A 27,366-nucleotide genomic window follows, 5' to 3' on the forward strand; every position below is an offset into this window, starting at 1 on the left:
TTGGGAGCTAAAACAGAGTATCTAAATAAAGCAGTATATGAATAGGTTGTTTGTCTCCTCGTCCAAAATGTCACCCTATTCCCTACACTACATTAGATATGATCAGAGCTCTAAATAGGGAATAGGGTGCAGCCATATACTGTATCATTATTAGGGGCCATGGCTGTCACTTTAATAGAAGGAGTTCACTTAGCATATCCTAGTAGTTACCGTACTCAGCTGCAGCCAATCAGGAGGCCTGAGCGTGTCTATTGGCCGAGGCTGCGGAGGATGCCTTGTGCCGTTTGATGGGGGGGTTTCTCTAGTTTTCTCTCTCTTCTCTCCTCTTTTCTGTGCTCATCCATTCATCCGCTGTAGTCAGCAGAATACAGGCGGTGGGTAGAGGAGCCAAAGACCGGAGAAACAGGAGCTGAGAGAGAGAGAGAGAGAGAGAGAGAGAGAGAGAGAGAGAGAGAGAGAGAGAGAGAGAGAGAGAGAGAGAGAGAAAACAGGCTGTCTGCCTCAGGACCACTGCATCTCCACTAAATCTCTAGGCTGTCACACCAGTGCACAGCAGAGGAGAGAAGGAGAGAGAAGTGAAGAGTGATTTCAATAAGGACATCAGTGGTACGGTATCTGGGACAAACATCGTCTGTCACAAAATCAAACTTAAAAGGAAAACTAGGTGAAAGGAAACGTCCCTTAGGATCATCCATTGGATTGTCATATTGTTCCTGTTTCTCTTCAGAAAAAAATATTGGATTCTGTCTATATTCAGAAAAAGTGAAGGAGAGAGGAGGATAACCCGTACTGGGGGATAACCCGTACTGTGACTGTTTGCTCCCTAAAAGCTGAGTTAATCATACAGTAGGACTATAGGAGGGTTTCTGAGCTGGTTTCTCTGCACTACTCTCTCACTCTGCTACTGGAGACACATTTGGAGTAGGAGAGGATTTCTCGCTGTCTTACTGACTGATTTCCTACTCAGTATTTTTTGACTGACTGATGAACTGAGCTCGTTGCTCGTTGTTGCTGCTGTTTTTCTGCCACTGCACAACTCTCCGATACCACTGTCCTGTCTGAGCATCCTCCTTCTCCCCCTCATCAGCACCCTGTCCTCCTCTTCCACTTCTACTCTGCCAGTGTATGTCTTTTCTCTGCACTCTCCCACTGCTCTGCAGAACAACACACTCATGGTCGATGCCAAGGGCCGGAAAATGAAATGTCTGACCTTTCTCTTGATGCTCCCAGAGTCAGTCAAGAGCAAGTCGGCAAGTTCTAAGAGCTCCAAAAAGACAGTTAACGTCGGTGGCGCTTCCGGGGGTAGTACCGGGTCCAAGCTGCCGCCGGTGTGCTACGAGATCATTACCCTGAAGAACAAGAAGAAGAAGAAGATGGCATCAGATATTTTCCCCAGTACTAAGAAGCAGGGTGGAGGGTCGTCCGCCACAGTGCAGGAGTACCAACAACAGAACCTGAATAATAACAATACAATTCAGAACTGTAACTGGCAGGGGCTGTACTCCACTATAAGAGAGAGGTAGGTGACACTAACTAACTAACTAACTAGTTAACTAACTAACTAACTAACTAACTAACTAACTAACCCATATACTAGATAGGTAGGTGAAACAAACTAACTAATAAATATACTAGAGGTAGGTGACACTAACTAACTAACTAACTAACTCATATACTAGATAGATAGGTGACACAAACTAACAAACTAACTAACAAACTAACTACCCTAATATATGAGAGAGGAAGGTGACAATAACTAACTAACTAACTAAGTAATATACTAGATAGGTAGGCGACACTAACTAACTCATATACAAGAGAGGTTGGTGACATTAACTAACTCACTCATATACTAGAGAGGTTGGTGACACTAACTAACTAACTAACTAATATACTAGAGAGGTAGTCGACACCAAATAACTAACTCATATACTAAGGAGGTAGGTGACACTAACTAACTAACTAACTCATATACTAGATAGATAGGTGACACAAACTAACAAACTAACTAACAAACTAACTACCCTAATATATGAGAGAGGAAGGTGACAATAACTAACTAACTAACTAAGTAATATACTAGATAGGTAGGCGACACTAACTAACTCATATACAAGAGAGGTTGGTGACATTAACTAACTCACTCATATACTAGAGAGGTTGGTGACACTAACTAACTAACTAACTAACTAATATACTAGAGAGGTAGTCGACACCAAATAACTAACTCATATACTAAGGAGGTAGGTGACACTAACGAACTAACTCATATATTAGAGAGGTAGGTGACACTAACTAACTAACTAATTTACTATAGGGGATAGGTGACACTAACTAACTCACTCATATACATTTAATATTTACACTACTGTAAGTCGCTCCTATCCAGAGCGACTTACAGTAGTGAATAAATACATTTCATTTCATGCATTTTTTTTTGTACTGGCCCCCCATGGGATTCGAACCCACAACCCTGGCGTTGCAAACACCATGCTAGCGTTACTAAGGAGGTAGGTGACACTAACTAAATAACAAACTCATATACTAGAGCGGTAGATTACACTAACTAACTAACTAACTAACCCATATACTAGAGAAGTAGGTGAGACGAACTAACTAACCCATATGCTAGCGAGTTAGGTTACACTAACTAACTCATATACTAGAGAGCTAGGTGACACTAACTAACTCATATACTAGAGAGGGAGGTGACACTAACTAGCTAACTAATATACTAAAGAGGGATGTGACACTAACTAACTAACTAACTAACTAATATAACTAACTAATATACTAGAGAGGTAGGTGACGCCAACTAACTCATATACTAGAGAGGTAGGTGACATTAACTAACTCATATACTAGAGATGGAGGTGACACTAACTAACTCATATACTAGAGAGGGAGGTGACACTAACTAGCTAACTAATATACCAGAGAGGGATGTGACACTAACTAACTAACTAACTAACTAACTAACTAATATACTAGAGAAGTAGGTGATGCCAAATAACTAACTCATATACTAGAGAGGTAGGTGACACTAACTAACTAACTCATACACTAGAGAGGGAGGTGAGACTAACTAAATAACTAACTCATACACTAGAGAGGGAGGTGAGACTAACTAACTAACTCATAAACTAGAGCGGTAGGTGACACTAACTAACTAACTCATATTCTCGAGAGGAAGGTGACGCTAACTAACTAACTTGTGTACTAGACAGCTTGGTGACACTAACTAAGTAATATTCTCGAGAGCTAGGTGAAACTAACTAACTAACTCATATACTCTAGAGGTAGGTGACACTAACTAACTAATCCTTATACTAGAGAGGTAGGTGACTAACTAATTACTCATATACTAGAGGTAGGTGACACTAACTAACTAACTAACTAACTAACTAACTAACTAACTAACTAACTAACTAGAGAGGTAGGTGACGCTAACTAACTAACTTATATACTAAAGAGGTAGGTGTGACTAACTAACTAACTAATATACTAGAGAGCTTGGTGACACTAACTAACTAACTTATATACTCTAGAGGTAGGTGACACTAACTAACTAACTAACTAAGTAACTAACTAACTAACTAACTAACTAACTCATATACAAGAGAGATAAGTGACGCTAACTAACTAACTCATATACTAAAGAGGTAGGTGACACTAACAAACGAACTAATATACTAGAGAGGTAGGTGACACTAACTAACTAACTCATAAACTAGAGAGGCAGGTGAGACTAACTAACTAATTAACTAACTAACTAACTCATAAACTAGAGAGGTAGGTGACAATAACTAACTAACTCATATACTAGAGAGATTGGTGTCACTAACTAAATAACGAACTAACGAACTAACGAACTAACTAACTAACTAACTAACTAACTAACTAACTAACTAACTAACTAACTCATATTCTCGAGAGGTAGGTGACACTAACTAACTAACTCATATTCTCGAGAGGTAGGTGAAACTAACTAATTCGTATACTAGAGAGCTTGGTGACACTAACTAACTAACTCATATACTCTAGAGGTAGGTGACTAACTAATTACTCATATACTAGAGGTAGGTGACACTAACTAACTAACCCTTATACTAGAGAGGTAGGTGACAGTAACAAACTAACTAATATACAAGAGAGGTAGGTGACGCTAACTAACTAACTCATATACTAGAGAGGTAGGTGACACTAACTAACTAACCCTTATACTAGAGAGGTAGGTGACACTAACTAATTAACTCATATACTAGACAGGTAGGTGACACTAACTAACTAAGTAACTAATATACTACAGGTGACATTAACTAACTAACTCATATACTAGAGAGGTAGGTGACACTAACTAACTAACTAACTAACTAACTAACTAACTAACTAACCCTTATACTAGAGAGGTAGGTGACACTAACTAAGTAACTCATATACTACAAGGTGACTAACTAACTCATATTCACTAGCTCCTTTTGGATATTTGGATATTTACACTTTGCTGTTTTGGGTCAGGTCCCAGGCTGGGCAGTGAGCAGAGACCAGGGAATCATACTGTAATGTAACCTCAACATGTTCTACAACAGAGACCAGGGAATCATACTGTAATGTAACCTCAGCATGTTCTAGAACACAGACCAGGGAATCATACTGTAATCTAACCTCAGCACTTTGTAGAGCAGGTGTATTCATATCTTACCCCATGAAGTCTGTAGTAGTGCTGGTCTTAATCAGTCCCTGATATGAGAGGAACAATGAAAAACATAATGGATCTGACTTCAAGGTCCAGAGTTGAGTTTGAGGGCTCTCAGCCCAGAACAGGGCTGTACACTACTATACGATCGAGATAGGTACAGTAACTGTGTACCACAAGCTGAACAGGAATCATCCTCTTCTAGACCCCCGCACAGGGAATCAGATTGTAACTTGGCCTGAGCACTGAGAAAGCATCTGCTATATTGCCAGGACCAGCCTGGGTACTCCCCTCCAGAGCCAGGACCAACCTGGGTACTCTCCTCTAGAACCAGGACCAGCCTGGGGGCTCTCCTCTAGAGCCAGGACCAGCCTGGTTACTCTACTCTAGAGCAAAGACCAGCCTGGTTACTCTCCTCTAGAGCCAGGACCAGCCTGGGTACTCTCCTCTAGAGCCAGGACCAGCCTGGCTACTCACCTCTAGAGCAAGGACCAGTCTGGTTACTCTCCTCTAGAGCCAGGACCAGCATGGTCATTCTCCTCTAGAGCCAGGACCAGCCTGGGTACTGAGTAGGGTTAAAACATTACAGTGACTTTTTCCAGAAACCCTAGGAGTAGGAGTGCTGATCTAGGATTAGTTTAACCTTTACATCATAATGAATACAACTCTTGTATGTGGACAGTGAGGACCAGGGACTGTATTCATAAGAGTTTCAGAGTAGGAGTGTTGATCTAGGATCAGCTAATAAAGAGTCTCAGTAAGAGTGGTGATCTAGGATCAGGTCATAAATAGTCTCAGAGTAGCTGATCTATGATCAGGTCATAAAGCGTCTCAGAGTAGGTGATCTACGATCAGGTCATAAAGTGTCTCAGAGTACGTGATCTAGGATCAGGTCAAAAAGAGTCTCAGAGTAGCTGATCTAGGATCAGGTCATAAATAGTCTCAGAGTACATGATCTAGGATCAGGTCATAAAGAGTCTCAATGGTGGTGATCTAGGATCAGGTCATAAAGCGTCTCAGAGTAGGTGATCTAGGATCAGGTCATAAAGAGTCTCAGTAGGGGTGTTGATCTAGGATCAGGTCATAAAGAGTCTCAGTAGGAGTGGTGATCTAGGATCAGGTCATAAAGAGTCTCAGAATAGGTGATCTAGGATCAGGTCAAAAAGAGTCTCAGAGTAGCTGATCTAGGATCAAGTCATAAATAGTCTCAGAGTCGATGATCTAGGATCAGGTCATAAAGTGTCTCAGAGTAAGTGATCTAGGATCAGGTCATAAAGTGTCTCAGAGTACGTGATCTAGGATCAGGTCGTAAAGAGTCTCAGTGGTGGTGATCTAGGATCAGGTCATAAAGCATCTCAGAGTAGGTGATCTAGGATCAGGTCATAACGAGTCTCAGAGTAGGTGATCTAGGATCAGGTCATAAAGCGTCTCAGTAAGGGTGTTGATCGAGGATCAGGTCATAAAGTGTCTCAGATTAAGTGATCTAGGATCAGGTCATAAAGTGTCTCAGAGTACGTGATCTAGGATCAGGTCATAAAGAGTCTCAGAGTATGTGATCTAGGATCAAGTCGTAAAGAGTCTCAGTGGTATGATCTAGGATCAGGTCATAAAGAGTCTCAATAGGAGTGGTGATCTAGGATCAGGTCATAAAGTGACTCAGAGCAAGTGATCTAGGATCAGGTCATAAATTGTCTCAGAGTATGTGATCTAGGATCAGGTCATAAAGAGTCTCAGAGTATGTGATCTAGGATCAGGTCGTAAAGAGTCTCAGTGGTGGTGATCTAGGATCAGGTCATAAAGAGTCTCAATGGTGGTGATCTAGGATCAGGTCATAAAGCGTCTCAGAGTAGGTGATCTAGGATCAGGTCATAAAGAGTCTCAGAGTAGGTGATCTAGTATCAGGTCAAAAAGAGTCTCAGAGTAGCTGATCTAGGATCAGGTCATAAATAGTCTCAGAGTAGGTGATCTAGGATCAGGTCATAAAGAGTCTCAGAGTAAGTGATCTAGGATCAGGTCATAAAGAGTCTCAGTGGTGGTGATCTAGGATCAGGTCACTAAGAGTCTCAGTGGTGGTGATCTAGGATCAGGTTATAAAGCATCTCAGAGTATGTGATCTAGGATCAGGTCATGAAGAGTCTCAGTGGTGGTGATCTAGGATCAGGTCATGAAGAGTTTCAGTGGTGGTGATTAGGATCAGGTCATAAAGTTTCTCAGAGTAGGTGATCTAGGATCAGCTCATAAAGAGTCTCAGAGTAGGTGATCTAGGATCAGGTCATAAATAGTCTCAGAGTACATGATCTAGGATCAGGTCATAAAGAGTCTCAGTAGGGGTGTTGATCTAGGATCAGATCATAAAGAGTCTCAGTAGGAGTGGTGATCTAGGATCAGGTCATAAAGAGTCTCAATAGGAGTGGTGAACTAGGATCAGATAGGATCAGGTCAAAAAGAGTCTCAGAGTAGCTGATCTAGGATCAGGTAATAAATAGTCTCAGAGTAGCTGATCTAGGATCAGGTCATAAAGCGTCTCAGAGTAGGTGATCTAGAATCAGGCCATAAAGCGTCTCAGAGTAGCTGATCTAGGATCAGGTCATAAAGTGTCTCAGAGTACATGATGTAGGATCAGTTCATAATGAGTGTCAGAGTACATAATCTAGGATCAGGTCATAAAGAGTCTCAGAGTAGCTGATCTAGGATCAGGTCATAAAGTGTCTCAGAGTACATGATCTAGGATCAGTTCATAATGAGTGTCAGAGTACATAATCTAGGATCAGGTCATAAAGAGTCTCGGAGTAGGTGATCTAGAATCAGATCCGCTCTGTCATTCATTATGATTTAAAAGGCAAAACTGATCTTAGATCAGCGATCATTCTCTTGTACACTCAAGTTAACAATTGGGTAATGACATTTGTTGTATTCCTTCTATGCGCTGAATTCTGCATTAAGGGGTGTTAATGTGAGGAATGATTCCCACCTCTGTAAGCTAAAGAGTTGTAATTAACCGAGTATTGAATTCTTGCCAAAAAGCTAGTAGACCATTTAACTGCTGCATCCAGAGGACTTCTGTTTTCTCCTGAGCAACAGAACAAAGTAGAGGCCTTGTAGTCAATTCAGTTTCTGAAATGAAATTGTGTGAGATTGAATGTGATTGCCTGTGGCTATAAATCCGTGTAGTAGTAGGAGTTTCCTTTTTCATATTGATTTTCCTTGATTTATTTAATTCCATTTTTAATTGTCAATCCCTCTCTTGATATCTCTCTACCTCTCTCTCTCTCTCTCTCACTCTCTCTCTCACTCTCTCTCTCTCTTTCTCTCTCTCTCTCTCTTTCTCTCTTTCTCTTTCTCACTCTCTCTTTCTCTCTCTTTCTCTCTCTTAATCTCTCTCTCTCTTTTTCTCACTCTCTCTCTCTGTCTCTCTATCGCTCTCTCTCCCTTTCTCTTTCCCTCTCTCTCTCAATCTTGATAGTACTCTATGAGACAGATTCGATCAAAACAGTGACAGTACGATCAAAGATCCCCCGACACAACCTTTCTCTCTGTCGACCAGTAATATATTAGGGGTTGACAAAATACCAAACAGGTTACTGCTCTGTCCAATGAAGTCCTTCAATCATTCTCTGATCTGTTTTTCAGGAACTCTGTGATGTTCAACAATGAGTTGATGGCCGACGTTCACTTTGTGGTTGGACAAACAGGAGGGACGCAGAGACTACCAGGACACAGGGTAATGGCCAGTATCCTTAGAATCATTATTGTTAGTGTCATTACTGTTAACATCATTACTGTTAGCATCATTACAGTTAGCATCATTACTGTTAGTATCATTACTGTTAGCATCATTACTGTTAGTATCATTACTGTTAGTACCATTACTGTTAGTATCATTACTGTTTGCATCATTACTGTTAGCATCATTACTGTTAGTATCATTACATCATCATCTATCAGTATTGGTACCGTTACTTTCATCACATAGACTCTGCTTCATCGCTTCATAGCAGACAACACTGTAGGTTTAGAAGAAGGAATCCTTTGTGTTCCTCTCTCACTTCCTTCACCATGTGTCTTTCAGACGCCACTCAATTATTTAACTACATGAGGCTAAAGGATGAAGGGATGGAGACAGGAGTCAAGGAGGAGGAGGAGGAGGAGGGGTAGAGGAAGGATGGAGAGACTGAAACACACAGCTTAAGTGAAGGAGGAGGGGGAGGAGGAGGATGGAGAGATGAAGGGAGGGAGTGTAGTGGAGGAGGAGGAGTGGGGTGGAGGAGGAGGTGGAGGAGGAGGATGGAGAGATGAAGGGAGGGAGGAGGAGTGGGGTGGAGGAGGAGTGGGGTGGAGGAGGAGGATGGAGAGATGAAGGGAGTGTAGTGGAGGAGGAGGAGTGGGGTGGAGGAGGAGGTGGAGGAGGAGGATGGAGAGATGAAGGGAGGGAGTGTAGTGGAGGAGGAGGATGGAGAGACTGGAATACGGCATGTCTGTAGACACACCTCCACCACACCTTCTTCTCTTTGATCTACACCCAAAACAAATAGAGGATGAATAGCATGCTATTCCCATGCTTAAAGTCAAGGTCAGAATACGCATAGAGAGAAAAGTGCATAAAAAAGTGAATTACCTTCCATTTACACGCATTAGTGTATAGCTGCACAGACAGATCTGGGAACAGACTATGTTTTACTATTTTAGGACATTGTGACATATATTGCTGTCTCCCCCAGGGACCCAAATGCGGTAGTCCGGCCCTGTGAGCATAGAATTACATATAAAAGGATCTTTGTGATTTTCTTAGACTGTCTTATTTCTGCAGATCATAGAAATAGATTAACTAGAAAGGTCATATCTATACTGAAGGGCTATTACCAATATAGTAATTATATTTCTATGGTCTGTTTTTACCCCATACCTTCTCTGCCTGACATCATTGTATTTACCAGATGTTTGAGTTAATTATTACTCCCCGTTCATAACATTTTCATGGACCCATGCTTCACCATGAACTGAGCATTACTATCACTACATGGATATGACTAGCTAGCTACAACATACTCTGCTAAAACACATAAGGCCAGCTTTCCCTGACCCAGATTATGCCTGGTGCTGGATTTAAATTATGCTCAATGGAGAATCTCCATACATGGCCAGTTTCCCAGACACATATTACGCCTATAGTGCTGGAATCAAAAAAACCTTTTCAATGGAGATTGATCAATTGTGTATACCCAGCAAGCACATAACGTTCTCAGAACCATGTGTTTCTTCGGTGGAAATGTCATTACTTCAGCATAATTTTTCCACCGGGTTTCCTCGTGGTTCATTTAAAGCCATGTTCTCAGAAATGTTCAGAGAACATTCAGAAACAACGTTCTTCTGTGGGAATTGTAGTACTTGAGCATAACATTTTCTGCATGTGTTTCCTCATGGTTCTATTTAATAACATTATCATCACTGTTCTCAGAACATTAAGAAAACGTTCCATAAAAAACCACAAGACAATTTTAGTAAACGTTCAAAGAACGTTCTAAGAATGTTAATTAAAAACATATACATTCCGTTCTCATCGTCAACAAAACTCTCTCTATCCTCTATCTTGTTAAGTGTGTTCAGGTGTGTTGGCCGCACCCACTAATTGTCCACAGCTGATCTTAATGTGTCCTTGTTTCATTTGAAATGGGGTCTGTTTAAATAGACTAAAAATGAACAGCTTTGTATGAGGAAAAAACAAACAAACATGGCATGCTATCTCCATCCTGGTGGTGCAGTGGACTAAACCCATGGATAGAGAACAGAAGATCATATGTTGGGATCTCACTGATGCCGTGCCACAGTAAATGATTAATGCCTAAGCAAATTAATTCCCATGTGTCTTAATTGTACTTGAAGTTCAAAACAGTTAACCTAAGGTTGCACTGTTACTAAAAGTCTGATTGAAACATGTTATCAGAACGTTAATACAACCTTCAAATAACCTATAATTTACGTTCTCGAAATGTTAATCAAATCTAATAGGAAAACTTTCAGGGAACCATAGTAAAATAATCTTAGAACATCTCTGCAACCAAAAATGTAAGTTCCCGGTATATGCAACATTTGTAGTTCCATTCTCACCATGTTTAAAAAATGTTCATTTGTACCAGTCAGGAAACGTATGGCTTCGTTCCAAATGGGAAATGGAAAACGTACGTTCCCACAAATTCCAAGGAACCAAATGTGCTAGTTGGGTGGTTTGTTAGTCCAGAAACAAGGCTTCATGGGGGTCAGGGAAAACGGCCCATAGAGGAGATGTGGGTTGCAATGTGCTGCAGTATTTACTAGCTGTTCAATGTTCATATGACTTATGATATAGGGCAGGGTTATTCCAGACTGTATCACAATCGGCCGTGATTGGGAGTCCACAGGGTGGCGCACAATTGCCCCAGCATCGTCCGGGTTTGGCCGTCATTGTAAATAAGAATTTGTTCTTAACTGACTTGCCTAGTTAAATAAAGGTTAAACAAATATACTATATATATTCAACTTTTATCCTACGAGGTCCAGAGCCTGCAGGTTTTCTATTTTACCTGATAATGAATTTCACACACCTGGTGTCCCAGGCATAAGTCCCTGATTAGACGGGAATGATATATATTTTTAAATGCATTGGAACTGGCTTCGAGGTCCAGAGTTGAATCTGAAGGATATACGGTTTTACCAATTGACTCCTGAATTAAGGGTTGTGCCTTTAAAATTGACTCTGACTGCAGCCTTCTGCCCATATTCATTCCCAGAATACATCCAAGAGCTGAGCCAAGCATGAGTCATCGTTCTGTTCATTTAAGGGTGAAATATATTGGCCTATGATTGGTTGGCAGGGATGCACTTTGCTCATTTTATGGAATGCAGTTACGGAAAGGCATTGTGGATGATTGGTTGAGTCTGCATCTCAAATAGCATCCTATAACCCTACATAGTGCCCTACTTTTGATTGGAGCCCATAAGGCCCTGGTTAAAAGTAATGCACTTTTTTTGATTGGAGCCCATAAGGCCCTGGCTAAAAGTAGTGCACTATTTTTGATTGGAGCCCATAAAGCCCTGGTTAAAAGTAGTGCACTATTTTTTGAGTGGAGCCCATAAGGCCCTGGTTAAATGTAGTGCACTACATAGAGAATAGGATACCATTACAGACCCATTCAGAGCCAGTACAGTCTGCCAATGGGGCATGCAATTATGACGATCTGTCGAGCAAGACTTTATGACGATTGTGTGTGTGTGTGTGTGTGTGTGTGTGTGTGTGTGTGTGTGTGTGTGTGTGTGTGTGTGTGTGTGTGTGTGTGTGTGTGTGACTGATATCCATTTTGCAGGCGTTCAGATATGCATCATGATTTCATTGACCAAGACATGATGGGGAGAGCAGCAGTAACTCTATCGCCATGGTTAATGATTTACACGATACTATACTTTACTCTGAAATCACATCTGTGTCCCAGCTGAATTTCAATTGGTCTCTCCCTAAAGAACACAACAATAATAACCATCTCTACCTATTCCAGCTTGACCAACCCTGATAGATGTCCACTATTATCAAAATAAGATTTTACTCAAAAGTATTTTTGCATATTTTTTTTCTGTAGACGCTGGGTCAAATTACTGTAGACACTGGGTCAAATTACTGTAGACATTGGGCCATATTACTGTAGACACTGGGCCATATTACTGTAGACACTGGGTCATATTACTGTAGACACTGGGTCATATTACTGGGCCATATTACTGTAGACACCGGGTCATATTACTGTAGACACTGGGTCATATTAATGTAGACATTGGGTCATATTACTGTAGACACTGGGTCATAGTTAACATGGTCTCATCAGTTAGACGTCACATTACTGATATTTGCTGACCTATTAGTCATATTTCAGATGTTTTTTTTTAACCCAGCAACAGTCCCCTACTTAAAATTGATTCCACTTGAATCATACATTTTTATTCTCCTCTCCTCTTCCTCTCCTCTTCATCTCTTCTCCCTAACGTCTCTCTTTCTCGTCTTCCTCTCTTCTCCCTCATGTCTGTCTCTCTCCTCTTCCTCTCTTTCCCTAACCTCTCTCTCTCCTCTTCCTCTCTCTCCCTAATGTCTCTCTCTCTCCTCTTCCTCTCCTCTCCCTAATGTCTCTCTCTGTCCTCTTCCTCTCCTCTCCCTCACGTCTGTCTCTCTCCTCTCCCTCACGTCTGTCTCTCTCCTCTCCCTCACATCTGTCTCTCTCCTCTTCCTCTTCCTCTCCTCTCCCTAATGTCCCTCTCTTCTGCCTAAAGTTTCCCGCTCTCCTCTCCCTCACGTCTCTCTTTCGCCTCTTCCTCTCCTCTCTCTCTCTTCTCCCTAATTATTCTCTCTCTCCTCTTTCTCTCTTCTCCCTAATGTCTCTCCTCTCCTCTTCCTCTCTTCTCCCTAACGTCTCTCTCTCTTTCCTCTTCCTCTCTTCTCCTTAACGTCTCTCCCTATCCTCTCCCTCTCTTCTAACCAAAAGGTAGCTGGATCAAATCCTCAAGCTGACCATATACAATCTGTCCTACTGTGCGTCGTTGATGTCGATTAAGGTAGCCCTCCGCACCTCTCTGATTCAGAGGGGTTGGCTTAAATGTGAAAGACATATTTCAATCTAAAGGGAATAGGGTGTCATTTGGGGTACTCTTGTTCTTCTCCGAAGTGAGAGAAGAGGCAGGTATATTATTAATAGAACTGGGGGTTCGTCCCAAATTACACACCGTGGCCTATAGAGTGCACTACTTTAGACCAGAGCCCTATTCTCTGTATAGTGCACTACTTTAGACTAGAGCCCTATTCCCTATATAGTGCACTACTTTTGACCACACACACATGGGGCCCTGTGTGCACTATAAAGGGAATAAGGTGCTATTTGGGACTGAGCCTGGGTGTCTTTTTGGCCCCCAGGGGGCAATTATGATTCTTACAACTGTAGTTAAGCATTGCTGCTGATTGTGGGGAATCTATGTGTGTGCTTCAGCATATTGCATAGTCAAATAAACTTGAGATGAGAGTGGAGAGTGGAACGTGGAGACAGGAGACAGGAGAGAGGAGAGTGGAGAGTGGAAAGTGGAGAGTGGAGACAGGAGACAGGAGAGAGGAGAGTGGAGAGTGGAGACAGGAGACAGGAGAGAGGAGAGAGGAGACAGGAGAGAGGAGAGAGGAGACAGGAGAGAGGAGAGAGGAGAGTGGAGAGTGGAGACAGGAGAGTGGAGAGTGGAGAGTGGAGAGTGGAGAGAGGAGACAGGAGAGAGGAGACAGGAGACAGGAGAGAGGAGACAGGAGACAGGAGACAGGAAAAAAAGAGGGGAGAGAGGAGAGTGGAGACAGGAGAGAGTAGAGAGGAGAGAGGAGGCAGGAGACAGGAGAGAGGAGAGAGGAGACAGGAGAGAGGAGACAGGAGAGAGGAGACAGGAGAGAGGAGAGAGGAGAGTGGAGAGTGGAAAGTGGAGACAGGAGACAGGAGACAGTAGAGAGGAGAGTGGAGAGAGTAGACAGGAGGTAGAAGAGAGGAGACAGTAGAGAGGAGAGAGGAGAGAGGAGAGAGTAGAGAGGAGAGAGGAGAGAGGAGACAGGAGAGAGGAGACAGGAGACAGTAGAGAGGAGAGAGGAGACAGGAGAGTGGAGACAGGAGACAGGAGACATGAGAGAGGAGAGAGGAGAGTGGAGAGAGGAGACAGGAGACAGGAGAGAGGAGACAGGAGACAGGAGACAGGAGAGAAGAGAGCGGAGAAAGGAGACAGGAGACAGGAGACAGGAGACAGGAGAGAGGAGAGTGGAGAGAGGAGACAGGAGAGTGGAGACAGGAGAAAAGGAGGGGAGAGAGGATAGTGGAGAGTGGAGAGTGCAGACAGGAGACAGGAGAGAGGAGAGAGGAGACAAGAGACAGGAGAGAGGAGACAGGAGAAAAGGAGGGGAGAGAGGAGAGTGGAGAGTGGAGCGTGGAGAGTGCAGAGAGGAGACAGGAGACAGGAGACAAGAGAGAGGAGAGTGGAGACAGGAGAGAGGAGAGAGGAGAAAGGAGACAGGAAACAGGAGACAGGAGACAGGAGAGAGGAGAGTGGAGAGTGGAGAGTGGAGAGTGGAGACAGGAGACAGGAGACAGGAGACAGGAGAGAGGAGACAGGAAACAGGAGACAGGAGAGAGGAGACAGGAGAGAGGAGAGTGGAGAGTGGAGACAGGAGACAGGAGACAGGAGACAGGAGACAGGAGACAGGAGAGTGGAGACAGGAGACAGGAGACAGGAGACAGGAGAGTGGAGAGAGGAGAGAGGAGAGAGGAGAAAGGAGACAGGAGACAGCAGAGAGTAGAGAGGAGACAGTAGAGAGGAGAGAGGAGACAGGAGACAGGAGAGTGGAGAGTGGAGAGTGGAGAGTGGAGAGTGGAGAGAGGAGAGTGGAGAGAGGAGAGTGGAGAGAGGAGAGTGGAGACAGGAGACAGGAGAGAGGAGAGTGAAGACAGGAGACAGGAGAGTGAAGACAGGAGATAGGAGAGTGGAGAGAGGAGAGAGGAGAGAGGAGATGGGAGACAAGAGAGTGGAGAGAGGAGAGAAGGGAGAGGAGAGAGTAGGTGAGGAGAGAGGAGAGAGGGGAGAGGAGAGAGGGGTGAGGAGAGAGGAGAGAGGGTGTGAGGAGGCAGGAGAGAGAGGAGAGGAGAGAGGGGTGAGGAGAGAGGAGAGAGGGGAGTGGAGAGAGGGGAGAGGAGAGAGGGGGTGAGGAGAGAGGAGAGAGGGGAGTGGAGAGAGGGAGAGGAGAGAGGGGGTGAGGAGACAGGAGAGAGGAGAGAGGGGGTGAGGAGAGAGGGGAGAGGAGAGAGGGGGTGAGGAGGGAGGGGAGAGGAGAGAGGAGAGAGGAGAGAGGGGGTGAGGAGAGAGGGGAGAGGAGAGAGGGGAGAGGAGAGAGGGTTGAGGAGAGAGGGGGTGAGGAGAGAGGGGAGAGGAGAGAGGGGAGAGGAGAGAGGGGGTGAGGAGAGAGGAGAAAGGGGGTGAGGAGAGAGGAGAGAGGGGAGAGGAGAGAGGGGGTGAGGAGAGAGGAGAGAGGGGAGAGGAGAGAGGGGGTGAGGAGAGAGGAGAGAGGATGTGAGGAGGGAGGGGAGAGGAGAGAGGGGGTGAGGAGAGAGGGGAGAGGAGATAGGGGTGAGGAGAGAGGGGTGAAGAGAGAGGAGAGAGGGGGTGAGGAGAGAGGAGAGAGTGGGTGAGGAGAGAGCAGAGAGGGGAGAGGAGAGAGGGGGTGAGGAGGGAGGGGAGAGGAGAGAGGGGGTGAGGAGGGAGGGGAGAGGAAAGAGGGGGTGAGGAGAGAGGGGAGAGGAGAGAGGGGGTGAGGAGAGAGGGGTGAAGAGAGAGGAGAGAGGGGGTGAGGAGAGAGGAGAGAGTGGGTGAGGAGAGAGCAGAGAGGGGAGAGGAGAGAGGGGGTGAGGAGGGAGGGGAGAGGAAAGAGGGGGTGAGGAGAGAGGGGAGAGGAGAGAGGGGGTGAGGAGAGAGGGGTGAAGAGAGAGCAGAGAGGGGAGAGGAGAGAGGGGGTGAGGAGGGAGGGGAGAGGAAAGAGGGGGTGAGGAGAGAGGGGAGAGGAGAGAGGGGGTGAGGAGAGAGGGGTGAAGCTGTACAAGACAATCATCCATGTGGATGTACTATATTCGACTGTTTCGACTATACACTATACACAAAAACAACAATAGTGATTGGAAATACGATTGCATGAATCACCATACATTCCGCCTCTATCTCTTTCTCTATCTAAACGTATTAGTACAGTTCAACTATCTCTCTCTCAATTCAATTCAATTCAATTCAATGGGAAACATATGTTGACATTGCCAAAGCAAGTGAAATGGATAAACAGAAGTGAAATAAACAACAAAAAATTGACATTAAACATTACACTCACAAATGTTCCAAAAGAATAAAGACATTTCAAATGGGATATTTTGTTCAAATAGTTAAAGTACAAAAGGCAAAATAAATAAACATAAATATGGGTTGTATTTACAATGGTGTTTGTTCTTCACTGGTTGCCCTTTTCTTGTGGCAACAGGTCACAAAATCTTGCTGCTGTGATGGTACACTGTAATATTTAACCTAGTAGATAAGGGAGTTTATCAATATTGGATTGGTTTTCTAATTATTTGTGGGTCTGTGTAATCTGAGGGAAATATGTGTCTCTAATATGGTCATACATTTGGCAGGAGGTGGGCAGTGTTGCACATAGCCTGTCTTCTCTTGAGAACCAGGAACCTATGGTGGCCTTTCTCAATAGCAAGGCTATGCTCATGGAGTATTTACATAGTCAAAGCTTTCCTTTAAAAAACCTCTTAAGTTTGGGTCAGTCACAGTGGTCAAGTATTCTGTCACTGTGTAATCTCTGTTTAGGGCCAAATAGCATTCTAGTTTGCTCAGTTTTTTTGTTAATTCTTTCCAATGTGTCAAGTAATTATATTTTTGTTTTCTCATGATTTGGTTGGGTCTAACTGTGTTGCTGTCCTGGAGCTCTGTGGGGTGTGTTTGTGTTTGTGAACAGAGCCCCAGGACCAGCTTGCTTAGAGGACTCTTCTCCAGGTTCATCTCTCTGTAGGTGATGGCTTTGTTATGGAAGGTTTGGGAATCACATCCTTTAGGTGGTTGTAGAATTTAAGGGCTCTTTTTCATATTTTGATCATTAGTGGGTATTGGCCTAATTCTGCTCTGCAGAATTGGTGTTTTACATTGTACATCAGCAGAATTCTGCATGCAGAGTTTTCAATTTGGTTGTCCCATTTTGTGAATTCTTGGATCGTTCACAGCTTTGTGAAAGATACATGTGGCACTGATGTTTAGGCCGATGTATGTATAGTTGTTGCTTTTGTGCTCTAGGACAACGGTGTCTAGATGGAATTTGTTTTTGTCGTCCTGGAAACTGGACCTTTTTTGGAACACCATTATTTTTGTCTTACTGAGATTTACTGTCAGGGCCCAGGTCTGACAGAATCTGTGCAGAAGATCTAGGTGCTGCTGTAGGTACTCCTTGGTTGGAGACAGAATCACCAGATCAGCAAACAGTAGACATTTGACTTCAGGTTCTAGTAGGGTGAGGCCGGGTGCTGCAGAATGTTCTAGCACCCTCACCAATTTGCTGATATTTATGTAGAAGATGGTGGGGCTTTTAAAAAAATATTTAACCGCACACTTGTTGTTTGTGTACATAGATTTTATAATGTTGAATGTTTTTCCCCCAACACCACTTTCCATCAATTTGTATAGCAGACCCTCATGTCAAATTGAGTCGAAAGCTTTTTTGAAGTAAAGCATGAGAAGACTTTGCCTTTGTTTTGGTTTGCTTGATTGTCAATTAGGGTGTGCAGGGTGAATATGTGGTCTGTCGTATGATAATTTGGTAAAAAGTACATTTGGCATTTGCTCAGTACATTGTTTTCACTGAGGAAATGTACGAGTCTGCTGTTAATGATAATGCAGAGGATTTTCCAAGGTTGCTGTTGACTCATATCCCACGGTAGTTATTGGCGTCAAATTTGTCTCCACCTTTGTGGATTGGGGTGATCAGTCCTTGGTTCCAAATATTGGGGAAGATGCCAGAGCTGAGGATGATGTTAAAGAGTTTAAGAATAGGCAATTGGAATTTGTGGTCTGTATATTTATCATTTAATATAGGATACAATCAAGTGTTTGTATTTTGTCCTGTAGTTCATTCAATGTGATTGGAGAATCCAGTGGCTTCTGGTAGTCTCTAATAGTTGATTCCAAGATTTGCATTTGATCATGTTTTTTTTTACTGTTTGTTCTTTGTTATAGGGCCAAAAAGATTGGAGAAGTTGTTTAGTTGTTTATTCTTACATCTCAGTTTTGGATAGATAACTCTTCGTGTTGTTGTTTGTTTAGTGTTTTCCAAATATCTGTCTCTCTGTCTCTGTCTCTGTCTCTGTCTCTGTCTCTGTCTCTCTCTCTCTCTCTCTCTCTCTCTCTCTCTCTCTCTCTCTCTCTCTCTCCTTAACTTATTTTCTCTCTGTCCAACAGTATGTTCTGGCTGTTGGCAGTTCTGTGTTCCATGCCATGTTTTATGGAGAGCTGGCGGAAAACAAGGATGAAATCCGAATTCCGGACGTGGAGCCTGCAGCATTCCTGGCCATGTTGAAGTAAGGAAGGATTCTACTCCTCTTTCACCTCCCTCTTCCTCTCTCCTCTCCTCTTTCACCTCTCTCTTCCTCTCTCCTCTCCTCTTTCACCTCACTCTTCCCCTCACTTCCCCTCGCTTCCCCTCGCTTCCCCTCGCCTCTCCTCTCCTCTCCTCTCCTCTCCTTCTCTCTTCTCCTTCTCTCTTCTCCTCTCCTCTTTTACCTCCCTGTAGCTCTGTAGCACAAATAGACCTCCTACTAACCCATAGGCACTATATACCCCCCTACTAACAGATAGACGCTTGTGAAGATGAGAAAATCGGATACCATTGAAGCAATATGGTCACATTTCCACACAGCCACCCAGTCAATCTCTCTCTGTCACCCATGCCTCTCTCTCTCTCTCTCTCTCTCTCTCTCTCTCTCTCTCTCTCTCTCTCTCTCGCTCTCTCGCTCTCTCGCTCTCTCGCTCTCTCGCTCTCTCGCTCTCTCTATTAAATTCAAATAGCTTTATTGACATGGGAAACATATGTTAACATTGTCAAAGCAAGTGAAATAGATAATAAACAAAAAATAAACAGTAAATATTACACTCGCAAAAGTTCCGTAGTTATAGATTATAAAGACATGTCAAATGTAATATTATGGTTATATACAGTGCTGTAGAAATGCGTATATATACAGTGTTCCCTCTCTCTCTCACCCTCTCTGCAGTTTCTCTCTCTCCTGTGTGAGTCGTGTTGTTCCTGCCCCTGTGTGGGTACTGAGTGGTATATAAGCTCAGTGTCTGACTCCCAAATGGTGTCCTATTCCCGATGTAGTGCACTGCTTTAGACCAGGGTCCATAGTGCTTCATAGGGCTCCGGTCGAAAGTAGTGCACTATGTAGGGTATTTCACTATGTAGGAGACAGTGGGGGCCATTTGGGAGGCATAGTGTGTAGGAGTATACCAGCTGCTGTGTTACTGCAAAATGGATTAAACTCTGTGTTCCTGCCTCCAGCACTATATCTCTTCACTGTAGTTAATATCTATTTTTACCTTTCACATATTCCCAGTCCTCACACCAGTGTCAGAAAATACATTGTTGTTGTGCTTACGAGATACATATGAAACGTGAAAACAAATGGTGTCCTCTAGGCTGCCTAAATAACACATCCAATGCTGTTTGCTACCCAAATTGCACCCTATTCCCTATGTAGTGCACTACTTTTGACCAGGGTCCTATGCAGCGAATAGGGAGCCATTTGGGTTGTGGATGTTGTCATGTGTTTGACCCTCAACGCAGCCTGTGTTGTCCTCTCATGAATATAAATTTGGTAATGGTAAATGAATCTGTACTGTAGCAACCGCTACCTAATACATTCTGTCAACAGTTGGTCACATTCTTTATACACTGCCTCTGGAAAATATTCAGACCCCTTTACTTATTCAAAATGTTGCTACGTTACAAACTTATTCTAAAATGGATAAAAAAATATATATTCTCATCAATCTACACACAGTACCCCATAATAACAAAGCAAAAACAGTTTGTTAATTATTGTTAAAACAGAAAGTATTCAGACCCTTCACTCAGTACTTTGTTGAAGCACCTTTTGGCAGCGATAACAGCCTTGAGTCTTCTTGGGTATGACGCTACAAGCTTGGCACACCTGTATTTGGGGAGTTTCTCCCATTCTTCTCTGCAGATCCTCTCAAGCTCTGTCATGTTGGATGGGGAACGTAGCTGCACAGCTATTTTCAGGTCTCTAAAGGGATGTTAGATCGGGTTCAAGTCCGGGTATTCAGAGACTTGCCCAAAGCCACCCCTGCCTTGTCTTGGCTGAGTGCTCAAAGTCGTTGTCCTGTTGGAAGGTGAACCTTCACCTCAGTCGGAAGTCTTGAGCGCTCTGGAGCAGGTTTTCATCCAGGATATCTCTGTTCTTTGCTCAGTTGATCTTGTCCTTGATCCTGACTATTCTCCCAGTCTCTGCCGCTGAAAAACATCCCCACAGCACGATGCTGCCAACACTATGCTTCACCATAGAGATGGTGCCAGGTTTCCTTCAGACTTGACACTTGGCATTCAGGCCAAAGAGTTAAATCTTGGTTCCATCAGACCAAAGAATCTTCTTTCTCATGGTTTCAGAGTCTTTAGGTGCCTTTTGGCAAACTCCAAGCGGGCTGTTATGTGCCTTTTACTGAGGAGTGGCTTCAGTCTGGCCACTCTACCATAAAGGCTTGATTGGTGGAGTGCTGCAGAGATGTTTGTCCTTTTGGAAGGTTCTCCCAACTCCGCTGATGAACTCTGGAGCTCTGTCACAGTGGTCATCGGGTTCTTGGTCACCTCTCTGACACAGGCCCTTCTCTCCTGATTGCTCAGTTTGGCCGGGCGGCCAGCTCTAGGAAGAGTCTTCGTGGTTCCAAACTTCTTCCATTTAAGAATGATGGAGGCCACTGTGTTCTTGGGGACCTTCAATGCAGGAGATATATGTTTGGGTCCCCTTCCCCAGATCTCTGCCTCGACACAATTCTGTCTCGGAGCTCTACAGACAATTCCTTCGACCTCATGGCTTGGTTTTGCTCTGACATGCACTGTCAACTGTGGTACATTATATAGGCAGGTGTGTGCCATTCCAAATCATGTCCAATCCATTGAATTTATGACAGGTGGACTCCAATCAAGTTGTGGAAACATCTCAAGTATGATCAATGGAAACAGGATGCACCGGAGCACAATTTTGAGTCTCATTGCAAAGGGTCTGAATACTTATGTAAATAAAGGTATTTCTGTTTTAGTTTTTCATACATTTGCCAAAATCTGTTTTCACTTTGTCATTATGGGGTATTATAATAAGGTTGTAAGTTAACAAAATGGGGGAAAAGTCAAAAGGTCTGAATGCACTTTATATGTATATACTGTCCTTATTGGTCCTATGTTTAGTTGATAACCACATACCTGTCGACTAATCCAACTCCTCTACCTATCCCTAGGTACATCTACTGTGATGAGATAGACCTGAGTGCTGACACAGTGCTGGCCACGCTCTACGCTGCTAAGAAGTACATCGTGCCTCATCTGGCCAGAGCCTGTGTTAACTTCCTAGAGACTAGCCTGTCAGCTAAGAATGCCTGCGTCCTGCTGTCACAGAGCTGTCTGTTCGAAGAGCCCGAACTCACACAACGCTGCTGGGAGGTGAGTGATGAATATGTGGTCAAACTTTATTTGGTTACTCCGGATCTGTTCCTAAGATTAGGGTTAGAAAAAGGGTTAAGTTTAGGGTTAGGATAAGGGTTTAGGTTAGGGTTAGATTAAGGGTTAGGGTTATGTTTAGAATAAGTGTTAAGTTTAGGATTAGAATAAGGGTAAGGGTTAGGTTTAAAAAAAGTGTTACGTTTAGGTTTAGGATAAGGGTTTAGGTTAGGGTTAGAGCTAGGGTTAAGTTTAGGGTTAGGATAGGGGTTTAGGTTAGGGTTAGAGTTAGGGTTAGGGTTAGGGTTAGGGTTAGAATAAGGGTTAGGTTTAGGATTAGAATAAGGGTTAAGTTTAGGGTTAGGTAGTGGTTTAGGTTAGGGTTAGGGTTAGAGTTATGGTTAGGGTTAGGGTTAGAATAAGGGTTAAGTTTAGGGTTAGGATAGGGGTTTAGGTTAGGGTTAGAGTTAGGGTTAGGGTTAGAATAAGGGTTAGGTTTAGGATTAGAATATGGGTTAACTTCAGGGTTAGGATAGGGGTTTAGGTTAGGGTTAGAGTTAGGGTTCGGGTTAGGGTTAGAATAAGGGTTAGGTTTAGGATTAGAATAAGGGTTAGGGTTAACTCCATAGCATTCGATTCCAAGCCCAAGTCTAAGTCCTTTATACTTGAGTCCAAGTCCAGTGACGAGTCATTTGGTAGTGCTAAAAGATGAAACTTGGCCCTTTAGTTATGGCCAAAACGATCTCTGTGTAGAAAATTCAATGAATCATTCCAGACTAGCTACATTCTGCTGTCCACCTCCATCCCACCAGGTGATTGACGCCCAGGCAGAGCTGGCCCTGCGGTCAGAGGGTTTCACTGACATCGACTCCCAGACACTAGAGAGTATCCTCCAGAGAGAGACCCTCAACGCCAAGGAGGAGGTGGTGTTTGAGGCAGCTCTGAGCTGGGCCGAGGCAGAGTGTCAGAGACAGGACCTCACCACCTCCATAGACAACAAGAGAAAGGTATTTCTGATGGTAGCTTTTGATCAAATGTATCGGTGTAGTAAAGTATAAATACTTGTACTGTCCTTAAGTACTTTTGAGTGTATCTGTACTTTACTCAAGTATTTATATTTTTTTGTAAATGTTTACCTATAGTTCGCTACATTCCTTGAAGAAATACTTTATTTTTTATTTTTATTTATTTTATTTCAACTTTATTTAACCAGTTAGGCTAGTTGAGAACAAGTTCTCATTTGCAACTGCGACCTGGCCAAGATAAAGCGTAGGAATTCGACACACATGCAGTCAATAATACAGTAGAAAAATATACAACATAAAGTAATATATTCCCTTGCATTTCCCCTGACACACTAACATACTTGTTACATTGGAAATGCTCTTGTAGCAAAGCAACATTTATATGGTTCCTTTGTATACTGTTTTCTATTCAAGGTTCTCGGCAAGGCCGTGTTCCTGATCCGCATCCCCACCATGGCATTGGACGACTTCGCCAATGGTGCTGCCCAGTCGGGCGTCCTGACCCTGAATGAGACCAACGACATCTTCCTGTGGTACACCGCTGCCAAGAAACCGGACCTCCAGTTCGCCAGCCAGCCACGGAAAGGGTTATCTCCGCAACGCTGCCACCGGTTCCAATCCTGCGCCTACCGCAGCAACCAATGGCGTTACCGAGGGCGATGCGACAGCATCCAGTTCGCTGTGGACAAACGCGTCTTCATCGCCGGGTTCGGACTCTACGGCTCCAGCTGCGGCTCTGCAGAGTACTCAGCTAAGATCGAGCTCAAGCGCCAAGGCATTCTCCTTGGACATAACCTGAGTAAATACTTCTCTGACGGTTCTAGTAACACGTTCCCTGTGTGGTTTGAGTACCCCGTGCAGATAGAACCTGATACATTCTACACGGCTTCTGTAGTTTTGGATGGGAACGAGTTGAGTTACTTTGGTCAGGAAGGAATGACAGAGGTGCAGTGTGGGAAGGTGACATTTCAGTTCCAGTGTTCGTCAGACAGCACCAATGGGACAGGAGTACAGGGGGGTCAGATACCTGAACTCATTTTCTACGCCTAAAGGAACACAATGAAATTGATTTTATCATTACTGACTTTAGTGAAGTAGGGTAAAAGTTGCCCCAAGTCGCTGATGTTGGGTCAGTTTTACATTTGCCCCACTAGTAGTTAAGGTTAGGATTAGGGTAGGGAAAACTGATCCAAGATCTGTACCTAGAGGAAACGTTATCCCGGAGTGACTTTGATGCCCATGGAGATGTGCTTGTTTTTATAGTACTTATTACTGAGTTTGGTTTGATGGGTGAAACATGTCCATTGCGAGGACTGATTGAGAATGGATTGCAAGTGCTGGCTGTCATCATAGTGATGTGATATTATCCCATTGCTGACTTTGACCGTTAATTCCCCCTACGTTGTATAAATATGATTTGTTTTCTCTCTTTCTTTATATATGGAATTTTGGAATTTGACAATTCATGATTGAGGATTCCCAGCAAACAGGGGACATGCTGAAGACATTTCCATTAGGTCCCTTAAGGGTTCCGGTGCAACGTTATCTCACAGACACTCTGAGAACATTCTAAGAACATCACATGATGGTCCCAATGGAACATTCACTGGGGGAACGTTTTTCTAGTTCCCAGTTTGTCCCGGGGACGTTTTTAGGACGTCGTGTCATGGTCCTCTGGAGGGTTTTTCTCACATGATGGATTGACATAATCATACTGACTTTTCGACATGACCCCACCTAGAATTTGAACTCACAACCGCTGGATTTGCAGTAGGCTGTGTCAAAAAGTCTGTAGAATGTCAAGTCCCTTACACATTCGTTACCTATAATACATCTTCTCTGTACTTAGAAAAAAAGAGTGCCGACTGCACACCTATTTTAGCTAGCAGTTAATCCGATTATTCTCTTATCCTTGATTTCATTTACTTATTTCAGCATTTTGAGGGTTTTCAGTATAGTTGTCTAATGTTGGTGAGGCATGCTGTATTATTCTGTTACTCCTCAATCACTATGATAAATATAATACTTTTTTCTGAAATTTACATTGAAGAGCAAAGTGTAGGAATACAGGTATAATCAGTCATTGACACAGACATGGTGGCGTAGCAGGAAGATTGGAATGTGGTGAACAAAGAAGTTGTGAGTTCAAAGCCCAGGTGAGGACGTGTTGAATAATAATTTCTGTATGAATAAACGTACACAACGTAATAAATCTACGTCAAAGTGTGTCACATATGGAAGTTGAAACAACGTATAAACGTACCTTTTGTGTGGGTGTCCCTAAACATTGCCAAACAAATGTTGTTGTTGTAAATGGATCAGTTGATCACCAATCAGGAATAGGCAAAAGTAACAAGGGTTGATGTGTAATGAGGGGACTGTTTCTTTCTGACCATCATGAACAACCCGGGAACTAGACAAAACCTCCAGGGGAACATGACACAAAGTCCTGACCACTTTACGGGGACCATTTCAAGACGTCCTGAGGACGTCCTAAGAACTTCATTTTGTTTGCCAGGTTTACTTTTGGTACTGTGGATGGTCAGCACTTTATGCCATGAGTTCTTCACCTCAAACAGACTCCTTAACCTCAAATAACTCAACAACAGACATTTTCACTGGAACGGATCATCATTGGATTATATAACATGAATTCCGATTAAAAAATGAATTGATTCCGTGTGAAGGAGTTTATTTCCAATTTCTCACCACTGTTAGGAATCGGGAATCGATCATTTTTTTTATCAACTCCCAGGCCTAATGTGTGTATGCACTGTATATAGTGTAATATATACCTCAGAGGGTAACTTATGACTAATATACTATATGTTTCTTATTTTGATGCTTGCACAGGATGCACATAATATATACAGAACAGCAATACTTCACTACCTAATATATTCTATGAACTGATTGATTGATTGATTGATTCATCACTCTCTGTTTTAGCCAATGACATGCGCTTCACAAAGCACCACCCCCCCCCTCCCCCCATCAATATTAATATTTTAGAATGGGTGACAAGAGACAATGTTGACATTTATCACCTAACACTTACTTGTGTAGCCCCACGGTTACTCGTATGTGACAAAAACAATGTATTTGTAAAAAAAAGAAATGTCACAACAAGAGAAATACAGCATAACTACAATGGTTCAATGTCACCATTTTTGACATATTCTCAATGTGCTATATTAAAAATATCAGTAAAAACCAGGAAAAGAGTTACTACTGTAAGAACTGTTGTTTTTTTAATGATTATGTTATTTTGTTTACATTGATATGAGGCAGCCTTTTCTTCTGCTACTTTCGCGGTTACTGTCAACTAACTGGTTTAGATTCACCTTACTGGGACTTGTTACTGTCAACTAACCACTACAGATTCACCTTACTGGGACTGGTTACTGTCCACTAACCACTACAGATTCACCTTACTGGGACTGGTTACTGTCCACTAACTGGTTTAGATTCACCTTACTGGGACTGGTTACTGTCCACTAACCACTACAGATTCACCTTACTGGGACTGGTTACTGTCCACTAACCACAACAGATTCACCTTACTGGGACTGGTTACTGTCCACTAACCACTACAGATTCACCTTACTGGGACTGGTTACTGTCCACTAACTGGTTTAGATTCACCTTACTGGGACTTGTTACTGTCAACTAACCACTACAGTTTCACCTTACTGGGACTGGTTACTGTCCACTAACCACTACAGATTCACCTTACTGGGACTGGTTACTGTCCACTAACTGGTTTAGATTCACCTTACTGGGACTGGTTACTGTCCATTAACCACTACAGATTCACCTTACTGGGACTGGTTACTGTCCACTAACCACTACAGATTCACCTTACTGGGACTGGTTACTGTCCACTAACCACTACAGATTGAACTTACTGGGACTGGTTACTGTCCACTAACCACTACAGATTCACCTTACTGGGACTGGTTACTGTCCACTAACTGGTTTAGATTCACCTGTCTGGGACTTGTTACTGTCCACTAACCAATACAGATTCACCTTACTGGGACTGGTTACTGTCCACTAACCACTACAGATTCACCTTACTGGGACTTGTTACTGTCCACTAACTGGTTTAGATTCACCTTACTGGGACTGGTTACTGTCTGATAACTGGTTTAGATTCACCTTACTGGGACTGGTTACTGTCCACTAACCACTACAGATTGAACTTACTGGGACTGGTTACTGTCCACTAACCAATACAGATTCACCTTACTGGGACTGGTTACTGTCCACTAAATGGTTTAGATTCACCTTACTGGGACTGGTTACTGTCCAGTAACCACTACAGATTCACCTTACTGGGACTGGTTACT

The 27,366-nt window shown here is 43.3% G+C and overlaps 1 protein-coding gene across 1 annotated transcript; it reads left to right on the forward strand.

The window, feature by feature from the left end:
* The first annotated feature begins 496 nt into the window (after positions 1 to 496).
* btbd3b (BTB (POZ) domain containing 3b) lies at positions 497 to 26,671 on the forward strand. The gene is made up of 6 exons (XM_029702298.1): positions 497 to 1,519; positions 8,327 to 8,417; positions 18,719 to 18,837; positions 21,791 to 21,992; positions 22,802 to 22,996; positions 23,429 to 26,671. Exons 1-6 carry the CDS (start codon positions 1,173 to 1,175, stop codon positions 24,062 to 24,064), a joined length of 1,590 nt encoding a protein of 529 aa, XP_029558158.1. The 5' UTR covers positions 497 to 1,172; the 3' UTR covers positions 24,065 to 26,671.
* The last annotated feature ends 695 nt before the right edge of the window (positions 26,672 to 27,366 follow it).

Source organism: Salmo trutta, chromosome 2 (assembly GCF_901001165.1).
Source record: "Salmo trutta chromosome 2, fSalTru1.1, whole genome shotgun sequence".
NCBI classification, from domain to species: Eukaryota; Metazoa; Chordata; class Actinopteri; order Salmoniformes; family Salmonidae; genus Salmo; species Salmo trutta.